Source organism: Lycorma delicatula, chromosome 11 (assembly GCF_047948215.1).
Source record: "Lycorma delicatula isolate Av1 chromosome 11, ASM4794821v1, whole genome shotgun sequence".
Lineage (NCBI taxonomy): Eukaryota > Metazoa > Arthropoda > Insecta > Hemiptera > Fulgoridae > Lycorma > Lycorma delicatula.
The window spans coordinates 41,092,617-41,117,393 of NC_134465.1; the positions used below are offsets into that span (position 1 = coordinate 41,092,617).

At 28.6% G+C, this 24,777-nt stretch overlaps 1 protein-coding gene across 2 annotated transcripts in view; it reads left to right on the top strand.

The window, feature by feature from the left end:
• LOC142332490 (alpha-crystallin B chain) overlaps nt 1-12,137 on the top strand; it is a 72,374-nt gene extending 60,237 nt beyond the window's left edge. For both annotated transcript variants that reach the window (XM_075378939.1, XM_075378940.1), the window contains one exon: nt 9,968-12,137. In XM_075378939.1, the coding sequence (XP_075235054.1) occupies nt 9,968-10,162 (195 nt within the window). In that variant the 3' untranslated portion in view covers nt 10,163-12,137. The remainder of the gene's footprint in view (nt 1-9,967) is intronic.
• The last annotated feature ends 12,640 nt before the right edge of the window (nt 12,138-24,777 follow it).

Genomic DNA, 24,777 nt, shown 5'->3' on the forward strand with positions numbered 1-24,777 from the left:
TTACTATTGTTGGATATGGTGTAACAGTAATGTGTTAAGAAAATTCCTTGATACAATAAAAGTTCAATTAGTATTTAACGATAAAAATATGAATAATTTATATATGTTCATTGGTTTTTTCCAATGAAAACAAGATAATTGCACCTTATAACAAATTTTATTTTAAAAACTTACTGAAAAAATTTTTAATACTAGTTTCTTCCAAATAAGTTTTCATTTATTTATTTTTGTTTACTGTTTCTTAACAGTATACACATATTTATATATCAGCATATATGTTCTGATTATTTTCTAAAGTAGCTGCCCATGACCTGTTTACTTTATATGTGTATTATTTGAATTAATTATTTATTTAATTAATGTAGGCGTTGCTTTTAATTACTGTTAATATGCACAAAGAATGATTATTATTATTACTTGGTTTTTAACCTTTGGAATTGCATATTATATGTAAATTTTTTCTTCCTTTTCATACATTTTTCAATTACTGTATGTAAGGACATACAAATTGAAAAGTTGAAAAATATTTATAAGGTTAAACAGGTTTATTAATTCCCTTTTCTAACTGCTTTATTGTAACTATTGTAGCGGGTCAAAATAATGCGAGTATCAACATTTTGTATTCCCAACTAGTGTAGTATTTTATTTGTGTCTATTTTATTTAATTTTGGCAGTTTGGGTGAATTGTAAATAATTTAGAATACTTAGTTAATTTTTTTTTTGAAAATGTTGTAAAGAGGTGAGATCGTTTCACTGCAAAACTGACTGATGACTACTACTTAAAGATAGTGCATTTTAGAGAAAATTCCTATCGGGAAACTTTGAAGGCTATTGTAATATTAATTTAAGAACAAAATTTGCCTATACAAAGAACCAGAAAAAGTCGGTCCAAAAAATCAGATTAGATTGTGAGTTGAACTCTTGCAGGAGTCATGACTTGAGTGCAATGCAGTTAAACATTTATCAGAAACACTTAAATCATATTTTCATGGATGTAAAATAAAAAAAATTGCAAAACATTCTCTCTCCCTCAAATCAGAAGAATAACCTAAATGTACAGATTTTAATCTTAACAGGTTTTTTTTTGTGATATGGGCATTGACTGCTTCAATATTTTGTCCTATGAGAATGGAAATTTGTAGCTTATGAAAAATGAATGCTATGCCTGACTAGGATTTGAACCCAGGATCTCCAGATGAAAGGCTGAGATGCTACCAATCAGCCATGGAGATCGGCAATTAAGAATTAAGTTTTTAAGAGAGGTATTACTCATCTGGAAGAGGCATAACTTGGCTCCTTTTGCAGGTTGAAATAAATAAGGTCCAAAGGTTAATAATTTTCAAATTTTATCTTTTTATAGAATGATTAAATTTAAACATATATGCAAGGAAAATACATATAGTCATATAAATTTTATATAAACAAAAATAAGTAGTATCAACTTATCTTTTTTTTTGTTTTCAGATAATTTTTTTCTTATATTTTATCATTAATTTTCATTTATAATAATAGAAATATGTATTTAATTCTGTAAATAACGAATTATTTGACTGTCATTATATATAAAGATATAAAGTATATAATTTTCATAAGTACTTATTTAGTTTTTGTCTTTTAATTCTTTTTTCTTTTTTTTTAAATAAGGTTTAAAGATTTTAATTGGTCACCATTAAAAATTTTATTATTTTTTTCATACAAAGTCAAAAACAGATTGTAAATACTGAATTCAAATTCAATGCAAATGAAAACTTAAAAACAAAATTGAACAGGCAGATGAAAATAGAAAATAATTTTATGAGCAGCCAAAATGAACATAACAGGACAAAAGCATCAGGTGTTGTGCCATCTTGTAGTTTCTACTACTAATATTTCAAAATTCATTGATCATACCCTGTTGAAAAAACACCTCCATTGCCACCTGATTAGGCATATTGAAAGAAATGAGTAGGACACACTATTACACAATTGGGTTATTGTGAAGTATGAATACCGTGCATGCCACACTATCTTGCAGAAAAAAACAAATAATGAAAAGGATGTTGTGAACAGCTTTTGAAACATTATGACAAGGGAGATGGATTTTCCAATTAAAGAGGAAGAATATCATTTCACCATGAATGATGAACTGAAAGGCACAGCGAGGTCATACATCATAGGTCAAGGAAAGACAACCATCATTCTTCGTTGAGGGATGAGAAAACTGGTTCACCATTGGTAGAAATATGTTGATGTAAACAGTGACTATGTGGTTAATATTAAATTAAGTTTCTTTTGCAAATAAATTAGTTTTATTGTCATCAAATTTCATTTGCAAATTATGAGTTACTGTGCATTACATTTCAGCCACTCCTTATATATATGTTGAATTGGGCTTTTTTTCTCTTCAATTTGATATATACAACCACAATTTCCCAAAGCTTTTCATGACCTTTTCTACAACATTTAGTATAAAGTAAAGTAGATATTAGTATTATTGTCATCTTTTATGACTCCTTACGATCACTTCAGTCAGTCCATTATCCAAGTCTCTTCGATGGGACTGTTTGGGCCTTATGGTTCTCCCAGTACTTTTTCTACGTTCTGATCTTTGTGCCCTTTCTAGTGTTGAAAATGTTTGTGTGTGAGTGTGAAACGAGTGTTTTTGTTCTTCATTTTCTTGTTTAATTTTATCTTATCTGTAATGTCTTCAGGTGTAAGGCTGATTTCAGATCCTCTCTTATTTCTCTGATCCATCTCAATCCTGTCTTTGTGCTTTTCATATTGAGATTCTACTGTACTAGCTGTTTCAGAAGTCTGGAATCTTGCATCCTCATGGTATAACCTAAGAATGCTAGTCTCCTCTTATGCACAGTATCAATGATGAGTTGTAATTCTTTGTACAAGACTTTGTCGGGCACAATCCACCACTGCCCATTTTTCTGGTGTTTTATTGATGCAGGTTCTTCCAATTACTCTTTCAGTTTTCTGAAATTTGTCTGTTTCTGATTGTTCATTTGGGTGTTTCTGCTGTGGATTCTGATTTTATAATGCTGTGTTATAGTGTCATATTATTGCATTTATCAATAGGCATTTTTTATTTTAAGTGTACAAAGTTAATTTTTGTGCTTAGCTAGTTTTTTCTTTTTATTTGGATCGAGGTTTTTTCATTTACGTTGTTTGTTATTATTTCTCTGAGGTATTTAAATTGAGTTACTATTTTGATAAATAATTTTATTATTAAGTGTACAATAACAGTTTTATTATTTTTATTGCACAACCACTACGTGGAGCTGCATAGATCACTTTTAAAAATAGCTGTGAAAAATATTAAATGGCCACCATTTTCTAGTTAGGGTTGTAATCTGATGTTTTTTGCATCAAAAATTTTTTTTCTTTGTTGCCCTTTAGAATGATGGTGTCACAATCCTAATCTCTCAATTTAAAGTTATTGAGTCTCCCCCCTTCCCAATGCTGGGTTGGTTTTGCGATATAGTCTTATACATCAAAATAGATTGAAGTAGATATTTTTTTTATCAGGAGGTAAATAGATTGTTTTATTTTACAAATTTAATTTTTTTATGTCTTTTCTGTGTCTTGGTTGAAAAGTTATTAGAGGATCTCTATATTTAATTTATACCTGTCTGTATATAATATATATTATATTTCAATAACATTTTTATTTATAGAAATCTTCAAAACTATTTCGCCCTTCTCCCATTTGTAAAAAGAAGTTTTTGCCCCCAATCATGATACAAACTCTATGAATCCTTAAACTTCAAGTTAAATGATCACTACATCAGTAGCTTTCCCCCTCTTTGTTAAAAAAAAAATTATATGTACAAAATTGTCACCTGCACATTCTTTAATTATCCTATATTCAAGAGCAATGTTTTTTTTTTTTTGGCAGTCGTGTTTTTTTTAATATTTACAAATATTACGTATTTTAATATTTACAAATATTACGTATTTTAATATTTAAAATATTTACGTATTTTTTAATATTTATCTCTACTGTTTTTATGTAAGATACATTTAATATCAATTTATTTTTTAAAGTAAGATGGAATTGCAGTTTATATAAATGGATAATATTTGTTAATATCATTACTTTTTAAATGAATTATTCAATTTTTATAAATTTATATATATTTTTTTATACTTAAATATAACAATTAATTAAAATTTTAAGGGTGAAAGTAAAAATAATACCTGTTAGCAATATTCACTGATATTGTGCAATATTTCCTCTACCTGTAATTATATGATCGATGAATAATTTTATATTATTTCATTTCTATTGTATTTTATGTTTTTTATTGTAAATGAAATTTACTTAACGCAAGCATAGTATTATTATAATTGATTTGTATATTTTTTAAATGTTTAATCATCATCAGTTGTTATTTGTTTGCGCTAGGTATCGTGCTATATTTTTTTTTTTTTTTTTTTTAGGATCTAATAGTTTTCTTTTTTTTTCTAATATGTATTTTCATTACATGTTTATTCATTTGTTTCTTCTTTTTCCATGTAATTTTCATATTTAATTTACTTAAAGTAATCTTCACTGCTAGATAATAAAACTTATTTTAAATCTTGTTAAATGTTTTTTTACATATTCTTTATCTTAAATTTAACATTTTTATTTGTTTAGAAAAGAATTTTATGTGTTTGGAATGAACATTAAAATATATTAAGATGGATTTCTGCCAGATTTTTTTTTTTTTAATTTTCAGATTTGTCTATTTCTCTTTATTTTACGATTATAGTAATCCAGATACATGCCACATCTTTTTTATAAATGGTAATTCTTGGATAATTTTAGGGCTTATGAATTTTTTCCGTAAAATATACGAATGATTGTTTCCAAAAATAATGAATTATTTTCTAACATTTATTTATTTTATTAGTCAGGTTATATCCAATATCAAGTTTAATGAAACTTACACCTTAAGCAGTGAAGTACTTAAAGACTCAGACCGGTTTTCTTAACTTTATGTTTATATTTTTTTATTGGGTTACTGCAGTTTTTATAACGAAATTTCCTCCCGGTTAATGTAAGTATCATAAATTTTAACTGGTATCAACTGCTGTGTGTGGTGGGCATTAGTCAGTGATAAATATCAAAACCGTGCAGTAATGTTGCATCTGATATTATTTAATTTCACAACTTTGTTTTATTGTAACTGATTTATTAAAATTGTCTTCTGAGACATCTTAGCTTTTCATCCAGAAAGATATGGGATTCAAATCCAGTTGGATGATATTTAATATATTATAAAATTTCTCTATTGCATTACTAAAGCATAAGGTTTGAACTTTTACAATGAATTAATCAGTAAAAACATTTTCTTTTCAAATAATATTTTATCCCTATTTCAAGGACACTGCCCTTGAAATGATCCTGAGGGTTGCAGTTCACTGTTTTATCTAGAATTCAGTTATCTTTCCCTTAAAATTATTATTATTATTTTTATCTTGTAAGTTTGTACACAGATATGATAGAGGATTGTGGTTGTACCAAAGAAAGTCTTCTTCCTGAAGGATTGTAGGTTTGGATGAAACCTATTGCTTGGAGATACTCCCTTGGGCGAAATTTGATATGGTTTTGTTGTCTTTCCATGGGTAAATCATCTCTTATCCCTTCCCAACTTCTTGACATCCTTTACTCATGTTTTTTGAGTTTTGGATGAATATTCTTAGGACCACTATATCTTGATACTAAATGGTTTAATTGGGTAGTTCTGCTGATGGGCTCGACTAGGTATTCTGTTTCTTATTTGGTTGCTGCAAAAAAATGACCTACATGGAGTTGAATTACATTTTAGGGTTGTTGTAAACTTAAGCTCAAAATGTTCAATAAATAAATTATTAGATTTCTATATTAGAACATAAAGTCGGTCTACTTTTAAGTATTTGATCAAATTCCATTCTTAATCAGAAAAGAAATATATTCTGGGGTGAATATTAAATTGAGAAGTTTCATGTACAAATTCATTTCATGATGCACCCACCACCACTTGATCAGTTAGTTGTTTGTTTTTTTTTGTATTTGTTTTTAATTGTTAAAGAAACTTTTTTATAGTTTTTTAAAAAAATATTTCTAACCAAGTTTTGGATTGACTTACAAGGTGTTGCTGGCTACATGAAATTTATTTATAAAAAAAAATTGTAAATCGCAGATATTCATTAAATTTTACAACCATTTTTATAGCTGTAACATTTCATATTTGTGTGTTTCTGTATATATTTAAAAACTTTTCAAAGTTTCTTATTGTTTAATTCCAGTAAATTTAAATTTAGAGTTAGCACAAGTTGTTACCCATCAATTTTTTCCTTTCAACAAAGCATTCTTTTTAAAAATTATATTTTATTTTTCATCTGTAAACAAAAAATGTTAGATGCTATTTATTTATTACCCTGTTTATAGATGAAAATGATGTATTTTTATTGCAGTCTTATGAAATTTGTTTTTTTATTACTTTTAGTTTTGATTTTATAGCATTTGAATTATTTTTGTAAATTTATAAAAAAAGATAATATTATTCTTCTTGTTAACACTTAACTATTTAGAAATAATTGATGATTTATTTGTTTGTGATCAACACAATTGTAATGATGCCAAAAGTTTTGTTAAAAAGAAAAAAACATTTTTTTTAAATATTTTGTGTAAGCTATCTTATTTTAAAATAAATATAAATTGTTTTTAGTAGTAATACTACATCTTATTAAACATGTGTGTAGTGTGTTGCAATTAACTAAAATTACATATGAATACCCTAAATAATGAACTGGTAAGGTTATTTATGTAAAACCCTTCTGCAGCCATGGTTTCATAATCAATTATAAAATATTATTCACTTATGCTGATAGTTATAATATCATTCAAAGCAAGTCGCGTAAAAATTAATGTAATTTTATTCTATGGTGATATTTAAATTTTTTAATGCGTGTTTTTGCTGTTCGAACAGAAAAAACAACCATTTTCGAGTTTTATTGTGTAGCTTTCCTAATAAAGAACTACCATAAAAACCCCACTTAAATTTTTACACAAGAAATCTAGTTCTACTAACTGTCATTTAAATTTCAAATCTGTACTGTTAACAAATTGCGAACTGTTGTTATTCGATTTGTAAAACCATTTTACTTTCTGAACTGTATTATGTTGAAACACGGTCGAGGCTAGTTTTTTGTCATTACTTTTTAAATTGATTAATTTGGTATTTTATAAAAGTTATTGTTATGTACAAAGAAATGATTCTCTGAATTAATTGCTTAAGGGGTTAGGGATTTTTGTATACTTTGCATGTTAATTTACTGATTTTTCGATACCATTTACTTTTCTGTTTTAGATAGAGCTTTCAAATAAAAAGCTATGACTCGTAACTTTTTCTATACAAGGTAGAGCAATTGGATTTTCTCTTATCTCATCATATCTCTTTTTTACATATTTAATGTTAATATGTGATTTTTTTTTTTTTTAAAAAAGAAGGTACATTTTTTACCAATTTACATTTCATTTTAAAATGTGAGGTATGTTTGTTACAACAAATTTATGTCTGGGTAATGGTAATGCTGAAGAGTTTTTTTTTTCGCCCAGAAAAAAATACATCTCTGCTGATTTTATTTAAAAAAGTTATAAAATGTTATTTGAACTACCTTATAGAGCAGGAAGAGATGATACAGTGACAAAAATTTCATCTAGGTATCTGGAATAGTTTTTGAGAAAATGATATCTTAAGTTTAAAAAATGAAATTTACAGTAATTACAAAAATCTGTTACTAATAGAGTCAAGCATGATGTAACTTAGAATTACAATTCTAATGAAGACCAGCACCGTGTTCAGGATCACTATCACCTTCCTCCAACACCTTCGATTTATTAATATTTACATCATTATAAGTTGTCTTAGCATCCAAAATCCATTTTCAATGTATCACTGCTAACAAAGTCTGTTTTTGGTACTCGCTTCCACACACAACTGTTGAAATTTTCATTGATATAACACCATGTAAGGAAGGACCTGTCTTCTGCCATGTTCCATAATTTTCTTCAATTGCTTTAGCAGCAGCCTGCTTCATTGAAATTTTAGCAATACTTTCTATGGTTGGACCCATAATTTTGTTATACCTCTGAAACTTTTGAGGAGGAGATGACAAATCAAGCATCGAACACAACATTCTACTTGCAACCACTCCTCGGTCAATACTACACAAGGCATATACTAATCTAACATTAATTTCATAATATGTAACAACTTGAATTATGTTACAATTCCAAAACCACAATTGTGGTAGAGTTTCTCTACCTCAATTTTAAATGAAACGGCTAAGCCAAATCTGCAAGCTTCAGAAAGAATAAGTTCACCTATCAGACAATATTTACAAACACAAGAATCAGCCATAGCTAGAAGTAAATTATCTTAATTTATAATACAGTGATAAATGTGCCCTTCCACATTTTTAGGATCACTTGCAGTATATTCATTCTATGGTGATGAAAGTTTACTTAATGATATACTGCTTATTGTATTTTTCGATTCAGAAACTTGTGATTGAGATTTCATTTTGTTACCGTGGGATTTGCGTTTATCAACCTTTTTAATTCTGGTAAAATAATATTTGTAAAAAATAAAGTATGTAATACACTTTGTATTATAGATAAAATAAATAAAAATAACACTAACAGCACAGCAATAATCTCAGAAACAAAACTCACTTGTAACGGAGAAATAGGTTATAACTTCAAAACATTGCATTATTTTCCGTTTTCTCAAGTTAAACTTGCAAACTGTGTAGGGTACAGTCAGAATTAAAGATCAGGTGTTATCGAAAGCCCATAAAATTAAAATATGGTACAATGAGCTAGGATAAAATAAAATAAGAAACAATGAAATTGGGAGTAAAAATCTTCTTTGCAAGGTTTTACTTTTTATGATATTAAAGCTTTAAAAAACAATTTGTGTGTGTATTATACACCAAATTAATCATAAAAAAATAATGAACAAAATAAAAATTGGGAATTTTTTTATTTTTAAAGGTTGCTCTAACTTTTAAAGAAGGAAAAAATCAGATGATGGGTTTAATTCTCCTGGCTGCTTACCTGTGGTTACATGATGCCAGATGTTTTTATTATATTTTGAATAAAATACTATATGGTATGAACCTTCTAATTCATTTTGTAGTTCTCAAAACTATTTTTCTGTATTTAATATATGCAGCTTTTATTAAATAAGTAAAATTTGGAATGTCGATAGGAAATTCAATTTTCTTTCCTTTTTTTCCTTGCTGCAGAATAATATCACCTTTATTCTATGATATGTACTGAAAGTTTTTATTTGCATAAGTGTGCTAATAGGAAATAGTTATTACAGTTATAAGAGAAAAAAAATATGTTTTCACAAAACATTCATGTTCATATAGATATTAAAATTCAAATGTTTGATTTTTTTACTAATGTTTTCTTTACATTGCTAAAATTAACTATCGTCCAGAAAATGTAGAATATACATAAATTAATCACTAAACAAAAGAGAATGGAATAAAATGAAAGACCTGTGACAGTATCTACTATTACATACATAGTTTTTTTTTATAAGGTTTGAAACTTGAGCGCATATAGTTTGTGTGCCAACAGTGAGAAAATCTGTTTTTAATCAGTAGCTATTTATTTAATATTAATTCATATTATCGCTGTAGGAGAGTGGTTTTTGTATAATAATAATAATAATAATAATAATAATAATAAAAGTGAGTTTATTGAATCTGAATTGCATACAGTATGATACAATAAAACAGAGTTTAACATTTGGCACATTATTTATAGTAATTTGGCCCATAGGAGGAAAGTTTTTACTAAATACAAGTAGATAATTGATGTCACTGCTTTTATATTTTGTTTCTCTTTAAAGTAAACACATGCATTATATCTATTGATTGCTCAAAATATTTTGTGTTCTTGTTTTAAAATGTTAATTTTTTGCTTTTACAGGTCCATGCCAAACATGAAGAGAAGTCGGACAGTAAATCTGTTTACAGGGAATACAATCGGGAATTTTTGCTTCCAAAAGGAACCAATCCTGAAAATATTAAATCATCATTGAGTAAAGATGGTGTATTAACTGTTGAAGCACCGCTTCCGGCTTTGAATGCTCCAGAAAAAATGATTCCCATTGCACATCAGTAAATTAATTTAAAAAGAAAATAATATGAAAAAAAATACATAATTAAAAAAACAAAAAATAAATAACAAAATATATATAAAAAAAATGTTATATTGTAATACATAAATCAGAATCATTCACTCAATACATTATATTACAATTTTTACGTACATTATATTAAGTTATATTATTATTTATGTTATATTGTACAGGCTATGTCATTGTTATTGTTTGTGTAAAATGTAATTATTATTATTTTTAAATAACGCCTCTGTAATTTGCAAAAGCACAACAATCATGAAATTTATGAAGCTTTCATTGTGTGTCATATTTATATATATATATATATATATATATATATATATATTTATAAACATTAATATCTACGAATATAGGTGTTTGTGAAGTCATACAATCCTTTTTATTGATATATTTAAAAATAATTCACTTTTTTAACAAAAGTTTGAAATAATGTAGTAAAATTTTACATTTATGATATGAGTTTAAATCTAGTTCAGTCAATATATATATATGTATTTATTTATTTTTTGATGGCAAACCGTAGATGGAGATTTTTTATAATTATTCATTGAAGATTGTTAATGTAAGTCGAATATTCAATATTTTTATAAATCTTATTACATATTATTGAAATAGGTAGTGTAACTTCCTCAAAAGGGTTACAAACCGGGTAAAAATCCTACATATTGTTCAAGGAACAATTGTTTTTCTGTTAATACGTAGCAATTGCTATCTGTCAATCTTTACTGTGGAGCAATAGCATCTCTGTCTTTCATTCGAAGATTCTACTTTTGAATCTTACCTAGGCTTAGTGGTTTTCACACGGTATGAAATTCATATTGTCAAAAAAGTGTACCGGTTGTAACCAGCTATCAGTCTGTAATTGCAAGTGTTAATATATATATATATATATATATATATATATATATATATATATATATATAAGAAGAGGTATTATGTATGTTTGTATGTATATATATAAATCCTGTGTACCTAAAATTATATGATTTAGGTTTAAAAGCGACAATTTTTGGTGCTTTAAAAAATGAAAATAAATTGTATAAATATTTTTTTAAATGATTTTACAAACATTCTATATCACTATTATTAATAAATTTAATAGTGCCTAGTATTATTATTATTTTAACTGTGTAATTCTTACTGCATTAAGTAACTTTTTTCTTAGGTTCAGCTATATTTTTGTAGTAGATAATTAAATAATATTCTGTAATTAAAATTAATAGCTAAATCGATTCGATCATATGTTTTTAGAAATTATTATTTGTACTCATAAGGATATTATAAAAAATTTATATTTTTAATAATAGTAGTATAAAAAGAATAAATATATGTTATAATATTTTAAATGTTGACTATAATAGTGGTTAGTCATTAATGTCTTTTTTCTCTTTGTTTCGTTTTGTGTTTGTCTTTAGTATTTGTCAACCTTTATTGTATTCGTAATAAATTTTGTCTAATTTTTGTTATATAATTGATATTTTCAACGCTTACAATATTTTGTAAATTACAAAATTTTTTCATTTTTTTCTTAATAGTTTATTTTTAGCAATTTTAAAATTATTTTAATTAAAATCAATTTTTTCTATTAGTAATAGATATATAATTTTTTTAAATAAAGGGGCACAAGGTATATTTAATTTTGTTTCTTCTTTTTTTTTTTAATAACTTTGGAATTAATTTTTTTTGTTCAAAGTTAATATTCAAATAATGTATATTAATTTATTATATATTTGTTTTATATTATATTTTATTCATAGTAATGATAATAATGTAATCGATTGCAATATAATAAATAAATAAATTTCTACTTTATGTTATGACATCTAATAAATAAATTTTAATTTATTAGTTTTTTTATTATTTATAATTAATAATAATAATAATTTTATTTTAAACATATTGTTGTCTTTTTGTTCTATTTTTTCCAGTATTTATTAAATTATGTTGTTAACTTTGCATGAGTATTCTTTTTTTAGTCACTAAACATTTTTTAACCTTTAACATCGATGATGGTAGAATTTAAAATTTTTTTGTAGGTAGTGAATCTGCCATACCGAATTTTTAATAAATTGAAGACAAGAGTCTTCATTAGAACTTTCAGTGTCATTCTTAGGTATGGTTAAGGAAATGGCAAATTATGAAGTTCTTGAGCAAGTATGTCTACTGGATTTTAGAAGAAAAAAGCTGGCAAAGCTTTTTTTCTTCTAAAATTCTTCTGGGTCAGTTTGGAAACTTTTTAATTGAAATATACAGTATTAAAAATAAAAAATTCCTCGTTATTTAATTAAATCATCTGTTTATCTTAAAATTAACTTAGGATTCGTTAAAAAGTTGGCTTAGTTCCATTTAAACAATAAAAGATACATATTTTAAAGTTGTGCCTTTTATTTTCTTGGAAACTATCAGATTTTTAATCAGCAACGTTCCAAAAATAGAAATTTTTTAATTGTGATGAATGAATTTCTTATTATAAATAATAAAAAAAGAAAAATGTTATTGCAAACTGATTACAAGAAATACTGAATGATGATAAGTTAATTTATTATTTTTTTTAAAGATTTTAATAACAAAAAAAAAAAAACAGATTATAGGAGAGGAAAATGTTTGTATATTATTCCTGTTGTATTTCATACAACACTGTTTCACTGGTAAGGTCGTCGGTTGTTGGCTAAAATTAGCCCATGACAGATTTGATTTCAAACGAAGCCAACTATTTCACAAGTCTTACCAAGACTTAAGAGAGTCGTCTGATTCATTTAACTTACTGAGTTCCTTCTGCATCACATCATTTTCTTTGGCTTCGACTAAATTACTTTAAGTATGTAATTAGTAACGTGTGTAACTCATCTGCTTTTAAACTTTTAATAAAAGTATGTCGTTATTCATAATCTGTACAATGTTCAGATTAATATTGTATAACAGTATTTGACCAAATTAATGGGAAAATGTTTTTGTTTATTACTTGATTAAAATTATCTTATAAAATCATGTTATACAGAAAAAAATGAAATTTTGAATAAATATTAATTTAAAAAGAAACACAATACTTTAACAAATTATGCCTGAAACGAGAATGACATTTACAGATCTAAACATGCTTTGTAATAGTGATTGATTATCTTTGTTATGCAATGCATTCATCAGTGACACATTAATTTAATCCAAACTGTTTTTATGTTATATTTATTCTGGGTTTGATGAGAAAAGATTTGTGTATTTTGTGTGGTGTGAGCATCATCAATTTTTTTCCAGTAGTTCAACATTTTACATGACTACTTCCCCTTACCCTGTTACATTGATTGTCAGATGAGTTCTTGTTAGCAATAAAAATATAATAGACTACATATGTTCAAAAAGCTACAAACTCTATAACAAGAGATTAGCATAGGAATCAAAATCCAAGGGATAGAAATAGACATGCTGAGATTTTCTGATGACATAACAGTCATTACAGGAACTGAGCATGACATCAATGTTACTATTTCAAAAATGAATGAAATTTTTACCAATAACAACAATCTTAAAATCAATAAAGCAAAAATAAAAGTAATAGTCAGTTGTGGATGAGATTAATAGAGGCATACAAATACAGTTAAAAACGAATCTATAAAGCAAATCGAGGGAAATAAGTTTTTATCATAATACCAAAAGTGATATAAATACTTCAAAAATCAGCCTAGCAAAGTTAGCCTTCAATAAAAAGAAGGAGCTACAAAGTGCCAACATTAGTTTAGAAATACAGAAACAATTTTTGATAATATACGTCTGGAGTATAGCTATGTTCCACCGTACAAGAGTGGAGAGCTAAGATTATTAGAACTCCAGAAAAAAAGAATTTAGAAGCATTTGAGATGTGGTGCTATAAATTAATATTAAAAATCAAATGGAAGAGAGGTATTCAAATGATTGAAAGAGAATAAAACCCTAACGAAGGCTGTAACAAAAAAGAAGAGACACACTGATTGTAATATTTACTGAGATTTGAGGGGATGATTTAAGAAAAAACCAGAGGAAAGCATAAACTAGAGTAAATAAGACATATCATGGATGTTGTGAATTGTTAAAGCTACAAACAATTGAAGAGGGACCTGGGAACTAATTGCCAACCAATCTGCAGAGTGATAACAAAGCAGATAGAAAAATAGAATGAAGTTCTCAATTTGAGCTGTATTATATATTCATGCAATATGTTAACATATTATGGCAGTTCTTAAATAAACTTTCATCAATGACATAAGAAAAATAAAATTTGTCAATTCTTTCTTAAAACTATCTATTTTTCAGTTTGGGTGCTCACAAGCACCCAGTCATGGGGTGTTATCACTGCCGAGGAGTTATTTAAGAGATGTTGTACACTACTTTTGAAACTACGAGTAGTGGTGAAAAATATTAAAATGGCTGCAGTTTTGCTTAAGGTTATTCTATCTTGGAAGTTATTACATCAAATTTTTTGTTTTTTAATGCTTTTCTAAATGATGGGCCATAATCCTACTTTTCCAGTTAAAGTTTCTGAGTTCTCATCATGCTTGATGGGTGTAGTGGTGTCATACTCAAAAATAAAGAGCTTCTGCTCTAGGAGCAGTGTTTTGAGGTTGTAGAAGATGTTAAACCTCATTTTTCTATCTTCAACAGTTAAAAAGGAATTTGAAAGTAAATTAGTTTATAAAAAGAAAAAAAAAATTTAATATTTCTTCATTAAATCCTTAGCTTACATTCCGTTACAGGTTATTACTAACTTGTATGAAGTAAAGTTTATTGTGATCGCAAAAAATTTTGGTTTTCAGACTTCAACGGAAATATCCAGTTTGACCATCCCTGAATCCATTTTGACCAGCGTGACATCTGTACATACGTATGTATCTCGTATAACTTGTGAGATGAAATTTTAAATGAAAAGAAAAAAAACTTTTTAGATGAAATTTTTTGAGCAAAATGAAATTTTAATTAATGAAATATCTGGATCCTACAAGAGCAAGGCATGTCGGTTCGAATGCAACTTAATTTCCTTTCTTTTTTTTTTTTTAATTTAAAATATTGATTTTAATAATTATTAATCTCTGATTGAAAAAAAATATTTACAATAATAAAAAAAAATATGAAAAAATCAGAAGTTATTAGTGAAATAAAATTTTATATAATTTTTAAAATGTGTATGTAATTTAATAGGGGTATTAAATTTTTTGGATACATTTTGTTACTATTATTTTTAACATTTTACTTTTAAAAAGTAAAAAATCAACAATTTTTTATCAAATACTATTTTTTTTTTTATCAAAAGCTATTATATGGCATGGTACACCTTATAATTATAAGCAGTTAACTGATATATATTTATGTAATTTAACTATTTCTGCATTAAAACTTTTAATTCTAATTAATTACTGTTAATGTTAAATTATCACAAAATCAACTCATTTTTGCAGTCAAGAGTTCTAAGTCTGAGTCCTAGTAAAGGCAGGTGCTTTTACATGGATTTGAATGCTAGACTGTGGATGCCGGTGTTCTTTGGTGGATGGTTTTCAACTAACCACACATCTTGGGAATGGTCATCTCGATTCCCTCCCGAGGGGAGAAGATCCCACCTCGTAGCGTGTCCGGTCGCTACACCACCCCCTCCGTTCCTAGCCAGTAGTGGCTTTAACAGAGGACATCTTCTCGCCCTCAAACTGATTGCGCACCACAGCTTTCAGTCCAGGCCTCGCAGAGATGCCACCGATGCAGATGCCCCGAGGGACATCTGCATCGGTAACGTTCACCCCGAGATAGTTTTTCGTGTTTATGCCTTCAGAATGAAGACAACGGACACCTGCAGCTACCACGTCGCCCTCAGGAACTAAGCTAGAAGCCTAACTGCGGAACGAAGACCCTGCGCCTAGACCTAACTATTAAAGAGCCAATTACTGAATGTCTCAGATCTGTACTAATAGCCTCAACAACAAACTTTCCCACTAAAGTTTCATACATCGAAATTTAGACCTAGTTCCCTTAAGAACCCCGCTTAATACTCAAAATGAGTTTCTATCTGACTCCGCTCCGGTCTGCCCGGGAGAGGAGAATTAACGCCTACTCCCGCACAGCGCCATCACGGAGTCCCGCGTGACATTCACCATCTTTTGCAGACCGCCGTCAAGACTCCCTTGCATACCCGCCCGCCGACAGCGTGATTCTTAAATACATGCCACCAATACATCTAACCGAGGCACACTGCCTTAAGCGCCTACCTTCGGCCAGTCAACTGCCCAGGCGGTCCCTAGCCACCCAGGTTCCTATCACCTATTAAATCCCTTCGGCAGCCCTGCTCAGGGCGAGGAAGGGAAGGAAGCCAGCAGCAACTATTGTCCACTCTCTACGAGTCCTCCAGTTGACTCGTAGATCCAAAATAGAGTTTACTCTCTCAAGTTCCCTAGCAACTCTGGTACGCTCAACTTCGTACCGGGGACATATGTGAAGGACATGGTCCATGGTGTCATCGACCCTACAGCCCGGACAGAAGCCGGAATCAACCAACCTAAACCTTGCCAATTTATCCCTAAAGGCACCATGTCCAGAGAGGAACTGAGTGGTATGCCGATTGGGGGATACCCAGCTAACTTGGGAATGGTCAGCATGATTTTGTTCAAGACAGCACACTTACCGGTTAATTTACATTTACATTTACACTGGGCTACATCAAGCCTGGCAAGCTGGTAGCAGCCATTGCATTTGCTTATACACCACACATGCACACCCAGCAATTGCTGGAAAACTGTTTGGGAAAAAAAAACAGTTTTTATAAGAGGAGATTGAAGTTAGAAGTGATGTAGCGTACATCTCTAACTTAAGATGTACCCTACTTGAAAAGGAATAGGTTCCTTGATATCTTTTCTATTCCTTCATGTTAAATTTTGATGAATCCATGACAATAATAAAAAATCACAAAACATCATTCATTAAAAAAAAAAAACCCAAAAAATGGAGATTAAAAGGTAATCCAAAATAAAATTTCAATTTTTAAAATATGTCTTCCTTACTTAGTGGTTTTAAAAATTTGAATTTCATTATTTGTCCGTTTTAAAAATAAGAGCTTTGAAAACCTTGAAATGATATAAATTAGTTCTAATAGAGGAAAAGTCTTTTTACAACTTTCCCTTTTTAAAAATGTACAAGTTTTTAAAGGTTTCAATTAAAAGAATCTTTTTTTTAATATAAATCATCTTTATGTGTGGGATGGCTAAAATGTAATGCAAAATCTGGCAAATAAAAAGAGATAATCAAATAAAACAAATGTGGCATAGAAGTATATTTTATGCCTTATTTGGATATATAGAATTATTTATATTTAATTTTCCATTTAAATCTACATATTTTTTCCAGTGGTGAAACTTTTTTCATTTCCATTCAACTATTTGTATTTTACATCATGTTGAAAATGATGAATCATGATTCATCATTATCAATAGGACAGTCTGGATTAGAATAGTTTTACTTTATATATATATATATATACCAATTATCACCTAAAATTAATTATGCATGAAATCAAAAAGTAGTTTACTAATTGTCGAGAAATGTTATAGATGATAGTAAATACAATGACGATAGTCATGAGAAACAGCTGTAAAAGAAACATTCTCTTTACTTAAATATACAGAGAAAACAAAAGTAAACAAATACTGATGAAAAAGCAAATGCCTGTCAAATGTTAGCTTACGTTGCACAAAAGCTAAATGCGTTCAATTTAAATTTGTATAAAAACTAAACTCATCATATTCATCGCCATATGCAATGGAAATCAAACTAATTAACTAATTTTCATCATAATAAAATTTACTCAATTCTTTTATTTACATAACATTTTTATGGACTCAGATACTCCGATTGTCCAAGTTTCACTTCCATATAAAGCGACACTCCAAACATACACTTTCAAAAATCTTTTCCTGACATTTAAATTAATTTTTGATGTAAACAAATTATATTTCTTACTGAAGGCTCGTTTAGCTTGTGCTATTCGGCATTTTATATCGCTCCTGCTTCGTCCATCTTTAGTAATTTTACTTCCCAAATAACAAAATTCTTCTACCTCCATAATCTTTTCTCCTCCTATTTTCACATTCAGCGGTCCATCTTTGTTATTTCTACTACATTTCATTACTTTTGTTTTGTTCTTGTTTATTTTCATGTGATAGTTCTTGCGTAGGACTTCATCTATGCCGTTCATTGTTTCTTCTAAATCCTTTTTACTCTCGGCTAGAATTACTATATCATCAGCAAATCGTAGCATCTTTATCTTTTCACCTTGTACTGTTACTCCGAATCTAAATTGTTCTTTAACATCATTAACTGCTAGTTCCATGTAAAGATTAAAAAGTAACTGAGATAGGGAACATCCTTGTCGGACTCCCTTTCTTATTAGGGCTTCTTTCTTATGTTCTTCAATTGTTATTGTTGCTGTTTGGTTCCTGTACATGTTAGCAATTGTTCTTCTATCTCTGTATTTGAACCCTAATTTTTTTTAAATGCTGAACATTTTATTCCAGTCTACGTTATCAAAAGCCTTTTCTAGGTCTATAAACGCCAAGTATGTTGGTTTGTTTTTCTTTAATCTTCCTTCTACTATTAACCTGAGGCCTAAAATTGCTTCCCTTGTCCCTATATTTTTCCTGAAACCAAATTGGTCTTCTCCTAACACTTCTTCCACACTCCTCTCAATTCTTCTGTATAAAATTCTAGTTAAGATTTTTGATGCATGACTAGTTAAACTAATTGTTCTGTATTCTTCACATTTATCTGCCCCTGCTTTCTTTGGTATCATAACTATAACACTTTTTTTAAAGTCTGATGGAAATTCCCCATTTTCATAAATATTACACACCAGTTTGTATAATCTATCAATCGCTTCCTCACCTGCACTGCGTAGTAATTCTACAGGTATTCCGTCTATTCCAGGAGCCTTTCTGCCATTTAAATCTTTTAATGCTCTCTTAAATTCAGATCTCAGTATTGTTTCTCCCATTTCATCCTCTTCAACTTCCTCTTCTTCCTCTATAACACCATTTTCTAATTCATTTCCTCCGTATAACTCTTCAATATATTCCACCCATCTATCGACTTTACCTTTCGTATTATATATTGGTGTACCATCTTTGTTTAACACATTATTAGTTCCTTTTTACTTTCTTCATCACTAGCATTCTTATATTTTCTACGTTCATCCATCAGCTGCAATATATCGTCTGAAACCCAAGGTTTTCTACCGGTTCTCTTTATTCCGCCTAAGTTTGCTTCTGCTGATTTAAGAATTTCCTTTTTAACATTCTCCCATTCTTCTTCTACATTTTCTACCTTATCTTTTTTACTCAGACCTCTTGCGATGTCCTCCTCAAAAATCTTCTTTACCTCCTCTTCCTCAAGCTTCTCTAAATTCCACCGATTCATCTGACACCTTTTCTTCAGGTTTTTAAACCCCAATCTACATTTCATTATCACCAAATTATGGTCGCTATTAATGTCTGCTCCAGGGTAAGTTTTGCAGTCAACGAGTTGATTTCTAAATCTTTGCTTAACCATGATATAATCTATCTGATACCTTCCAGTATCGCCTGGCTTTTTCCAAGTGTATATTCTTCTATTATGATTTTTAAATTGGGTGTTGGCAATTACTAAATTATACTTCGTGCAAAATTCTATAAGTCGGTCCCCTCTTTCATTCCTTTTGCCCAGCCCGTATTCACCCACTATATTTCCTTCCTTGCCTTTTCCAATGCTTGCATTCCAATCTCCAACTATTATTAAATTTTCATCTCCTTTTACGTGTTTAATTGCTTCATCAATCTCTTCGTATTGATGTAAAAATAATAAAAATGTATTTTGATAAATGTTGAGAATATTAAACTTTTAGTAACATGTAATATGTCATATATTAATAGACATCTGCTGTTTTATAAATATAGAATTCAGTGATGAAAATTTACACAATTGAATTTAATAAAAGTAAAAGAAAATAAATGAATTCAACAGAAAAAAAAGTTATGTGTAGTGAATGATTCAGAAGAGGAAAAAAATTCTATGATGTCAAAAGTTGATTAGAGAATGAAATCATACAGCTAAACTGTTTAAAGCACGGCAAACAAAGCAGTGATTGGGGGATATCTCTATGTTCATCTGTATAAACAAGAAAAAATCTAACACCTATTTATGGATAATAAGTACATACATGATAAGTAAAAGGAAATAAATAAATTGACATGAAATTTGATTGAATTCTGAGACAAGTATATTGTTAAGAAAAAACTATACACCATGATTTTGTAAAAAATTAGAAAATCATACTGCTCCATCTTATTGTACGAGGTGCTACCCAAAAGTTCGGGGAATTTTACCATAAAAATAAAATAGCTTACCATAACTTATAATTTCCACTGTCTCATTCAAAGTAATCCCCTTGAGCATTGATACAGTGATCCCAGTGTTTTTCCCATGATTCCATGCATCCCTGGAAGTCTGCAGGTGTAAGTGTTCGAAGCACATTCTGCGTTTCTTTCTGAATCTCCTCAATTGTGTTAAAACGACGGCCTTTCAATTGAAATTTTATTTTCGGAAAGAGAAAAAAAGTCGCACAGGACAAGGTCAAGAAAATAGGATGGATGGGGAATCACTACCGTCTTTTTGGAAGCCAAGAAATTCCGAATGGCTAGTGATGTGTGCGCAGGCGCATTGTCATGGTACAGAACCCAGCTGTTGTTACCACAGATCTGAACGTTTGCGCCTATTGCTTTCACGTAACCGCTTCAAAACTTCACAATAGAACATCCTATTGACAGTTTAACCAAGAGGAACAAATTCCTAATGGATAATGGCAGCAGGTCGTACCAGCAATGGTTCGTGCGCGAAATTCAAATTCCCCAAACTTTTGGGTAGAACCTCGTATATTCTATTAGGGGTTGCTTCCAGAATAATAAAATTGTAGTGAAAAATTGTTAATTTTAACTCTACGTAACAATATATTGACAATCCAATTTTTGTGAAAAAATAAAAAAATTAACCCAACTTTTTTATTTATTCTTTTGATAGATTAGATAGTACATGACACAAAAATGCAAATGAATGATTACAGTGATATTTAATTTTGCATAGGGAAAGGAAAATCATTTTCATACAAATTTTCAAATCACCCTTTTTTTAATAATAAATGAAATATACAGCAACATATTGTATTTCTGGTTACTACTACTCACCTAATACTATTGGTTTACAAAATATGAAAAATGTCTGTATCAACAAACATTTCTACTGAAAAAATAGAATTCCAATTCCAATTTTTGTGAAAAAGTAAAAAATTTAACCCATCTTTTTTGTTTATTCTTTTGATAGATTAGACAGTACATGATAAAAAAAAATGCAAATGAATGATTGCACTATTATTTAATTTTGGCATAGGGAAAGGAAAACCATTTTCTTACAAATTTCAAATTAATTTTACTATGTTAATGAATAGTAAAATAAGTTTACTGTGCTAATGAATGAAATATAGAATAACATATTGTATTTCTGGTTACTACTTACCTATTGCTGTCAGCTTACAAAAAAAAAAAGAAATTCTGATGACAACAAACATTTCTCTTGAAAAAAAATTGTTGAACCCATTGATGATTATTATTAATCATCCAATTTTTACGAAAAAATAAAAAAAATTAATCAAACTTTTTTATTTATTTTTCTGTTAGAAGACAGTGCATGATACAAAATAAGAAATTAATGATTGGACTGTTATTATATATTATATCTTAAGAAGAGACAGACTTATAGGCCACATACTAAGGCATCCTGGAATAGTCGCTTTAATATTTGAAGGACAGGTAGAAGGGAAAAATTGTGTAGGCAGGCCACGTTTGGAATATGTAAAACAAATTGTTAGGGATGTAGGATGTAGAGGGTATACTGAAATGAAAAGACTAGCACTAGATAGGGAAAATGAATAGTATATTATAAGGAAAAATGGAAAATGAAAAAAAAGATTTAATCATTATCATTGAATATATTTCACATAATTTTTTTGTTGTTTTTGTATTAATATTAAGAACAATAATGTAATAACTTATAAATACAATATATATATATATATATATATGAAACAGATTACCTTTCATACAACATAATTATATATATTATAAATTTCACAAGTATCAAATAGTTTAGTTTAATACATGATATTATAATACATTATACAATTAAAAATTAACATATGTTGTTAATTTAATGTTATAAAAAAATCTATTTGTCACTTTTATTTTCTTTTTATAATAAAAATTATTTATTCTACTAATAAACTATTTAAAATATATTTACTTAAAATTAGACAATACATTAAAGATTTATTTAAAAATGTTTAATACAATTATAAAACATTCATGCAATATATGCTTTATTTATTTACATAACAAATAACACAAAATACAACATAATAATTACATTATATTGGAAAAATTACATTTTTTTAAAAATAATTAATAATTTTTATTTTAATAAAATCACAACCAAATTCATAAATACAAGTTGTTTATAAATGATCATTAAACAAATAAATAAATAAAAATACTAAAAATTCCCAATAAAAATGTGTCATTTAAAAAAAATTAAGCTCTTAATTAAATTATATTTTTATATTAATAATTTTAAAAATAATATTACCTCACAACAGGCTCTTACTTTAAATTACAGGTTTAATTGCTATTAGAAAGTCTTTGGTGATTTATTTCTAAGCGAGAGCCAATAATTGTATGAACCATTCTAATAATTTCTTTTTTTTTAAACCACGGCAGCTCATTTTATTATAGGGAAGAAGTAGTAGACTGGTTTAGATGAAAATTACTAATCGAAAACGGTTGATGTGTTGAATTAGCGGTTTTATATATTATATAATATGTCTAAACAACAGTTAATTCTCTTTGATATATACCGTACTTCTCAAAATAAGTAAAAACTTATTTACACTTAAAAAAGTGTAAATTTACTGATTGATAGTAGTTGCAGTCTTTATTTTTCTTTTGAATATAGTTGAAGTGTTTTTTTCTAGTATACATTACTTTATGAGCAACAAATCAAGACGCCACAAAAAAAAGACCCAGGTAAAATTAGCATGTGTGAGAGTTATGTACAATATATATATATATATCAATAAGGGAATGTATATATTTAAAGTGGGCAAAACAGATCCTATCAATTGCAGGGGAATCTCACTCCTAGACACAACATACAACATTCTTTCATGAATCATCCTCAACAGAATCATAACTCAAGAAAGAACTAAGAGAATAACAAGGAGATTTCAGACCCTGGAGGAGATGTCTGACGCATGATCTAGTATGACCAGATCATGTGTTTCAAGCTAATAAAGCAACAGGAAAAGAAACAGACATGGTGATAACATCTGTTGATTTCAAGCAAGCTTATCCACAGAGAATCCCTGCTAAAAATTCTAAGAAACCTCAGACTACATACCAAATTAATAAACATGATAAAACTGACCCTCACAAATGCTAAATCAAAGATAAAATTCAGAAGTGAACTCTCTGAACCGATTGAAATCGAAATAGGAATACGTTAAAGTGATGGGCTCTCACTGCTATTATTTAACTGCAATCTAGAAATTTAAATGAGGGAATGGCTCAAAAAATTCCCCCAAAAGAAAAAATAGGTCAAAAAGTCAAAACAAACTGTCTGTTTCACTGACGACTTGGCACGGTTAGCAAACAACATCGACTAAGCTAAATCACAGATATTAGAAATTTAAAACAGTGGCCTCAAAATATCATTAGAAAAGACAGAAATTATGCCTCAACAACCAACACGATTAAAAGAAATAAACATAGATGATAATAAAATCAAAATAGTAACCCGATTTAAATACCTCGGAGAAATAATAACAAACAAACTAAATGAAAAAAATCTTGATCCAAATAAGAAGAATCAAACCAACTAAAGCTCAAAAATTAACCTGGTATACTTACAATAAAAAAAGCCTATCAATAAACATAAAAATAAGACATTACAACACAATTATAAAACTGGAACCTACTTTGCGGCAAGAACACTCTCCACCTGAACAAACAACTATCAAAAACAGATTCCAGAAAATCAAAAGAAAAATTGGAAGAACCTGCATCAATAAAAAATACCAGATAGGTGGGCAGTGGTGGATTATACCTGACAAAGTCTTGTACAAAAAGTTAGAACCCATCTCTGATACTGTATATCAGAGGAGACTAGGGTTTTTTAACATATCATGAAGATGCAAGATTTGAGACTTCTGAAATGGCTAGTACAGTACAATCTCAACTCGAAAAACACCAATACAGGATGTAGATAGATCAGAAAAATAAGATAGGATCTGAAGGAAATCGGCCTTACACCTGAAGATACTACAGATAAGATAAAATTAAACAAGAAAGTCAAGAACAAAATCACTCGCTTCACACTCACAAGAAAAAACTTACAACATGAACATTTTCAACAACATGAACATTTTCACAAGATCGGAACGAATTAAGAAGTACTGGAGGACTACAAGGCCCAAACAGTCCCATCACAGACTTGGATAATGGATGGACTAAAGCGA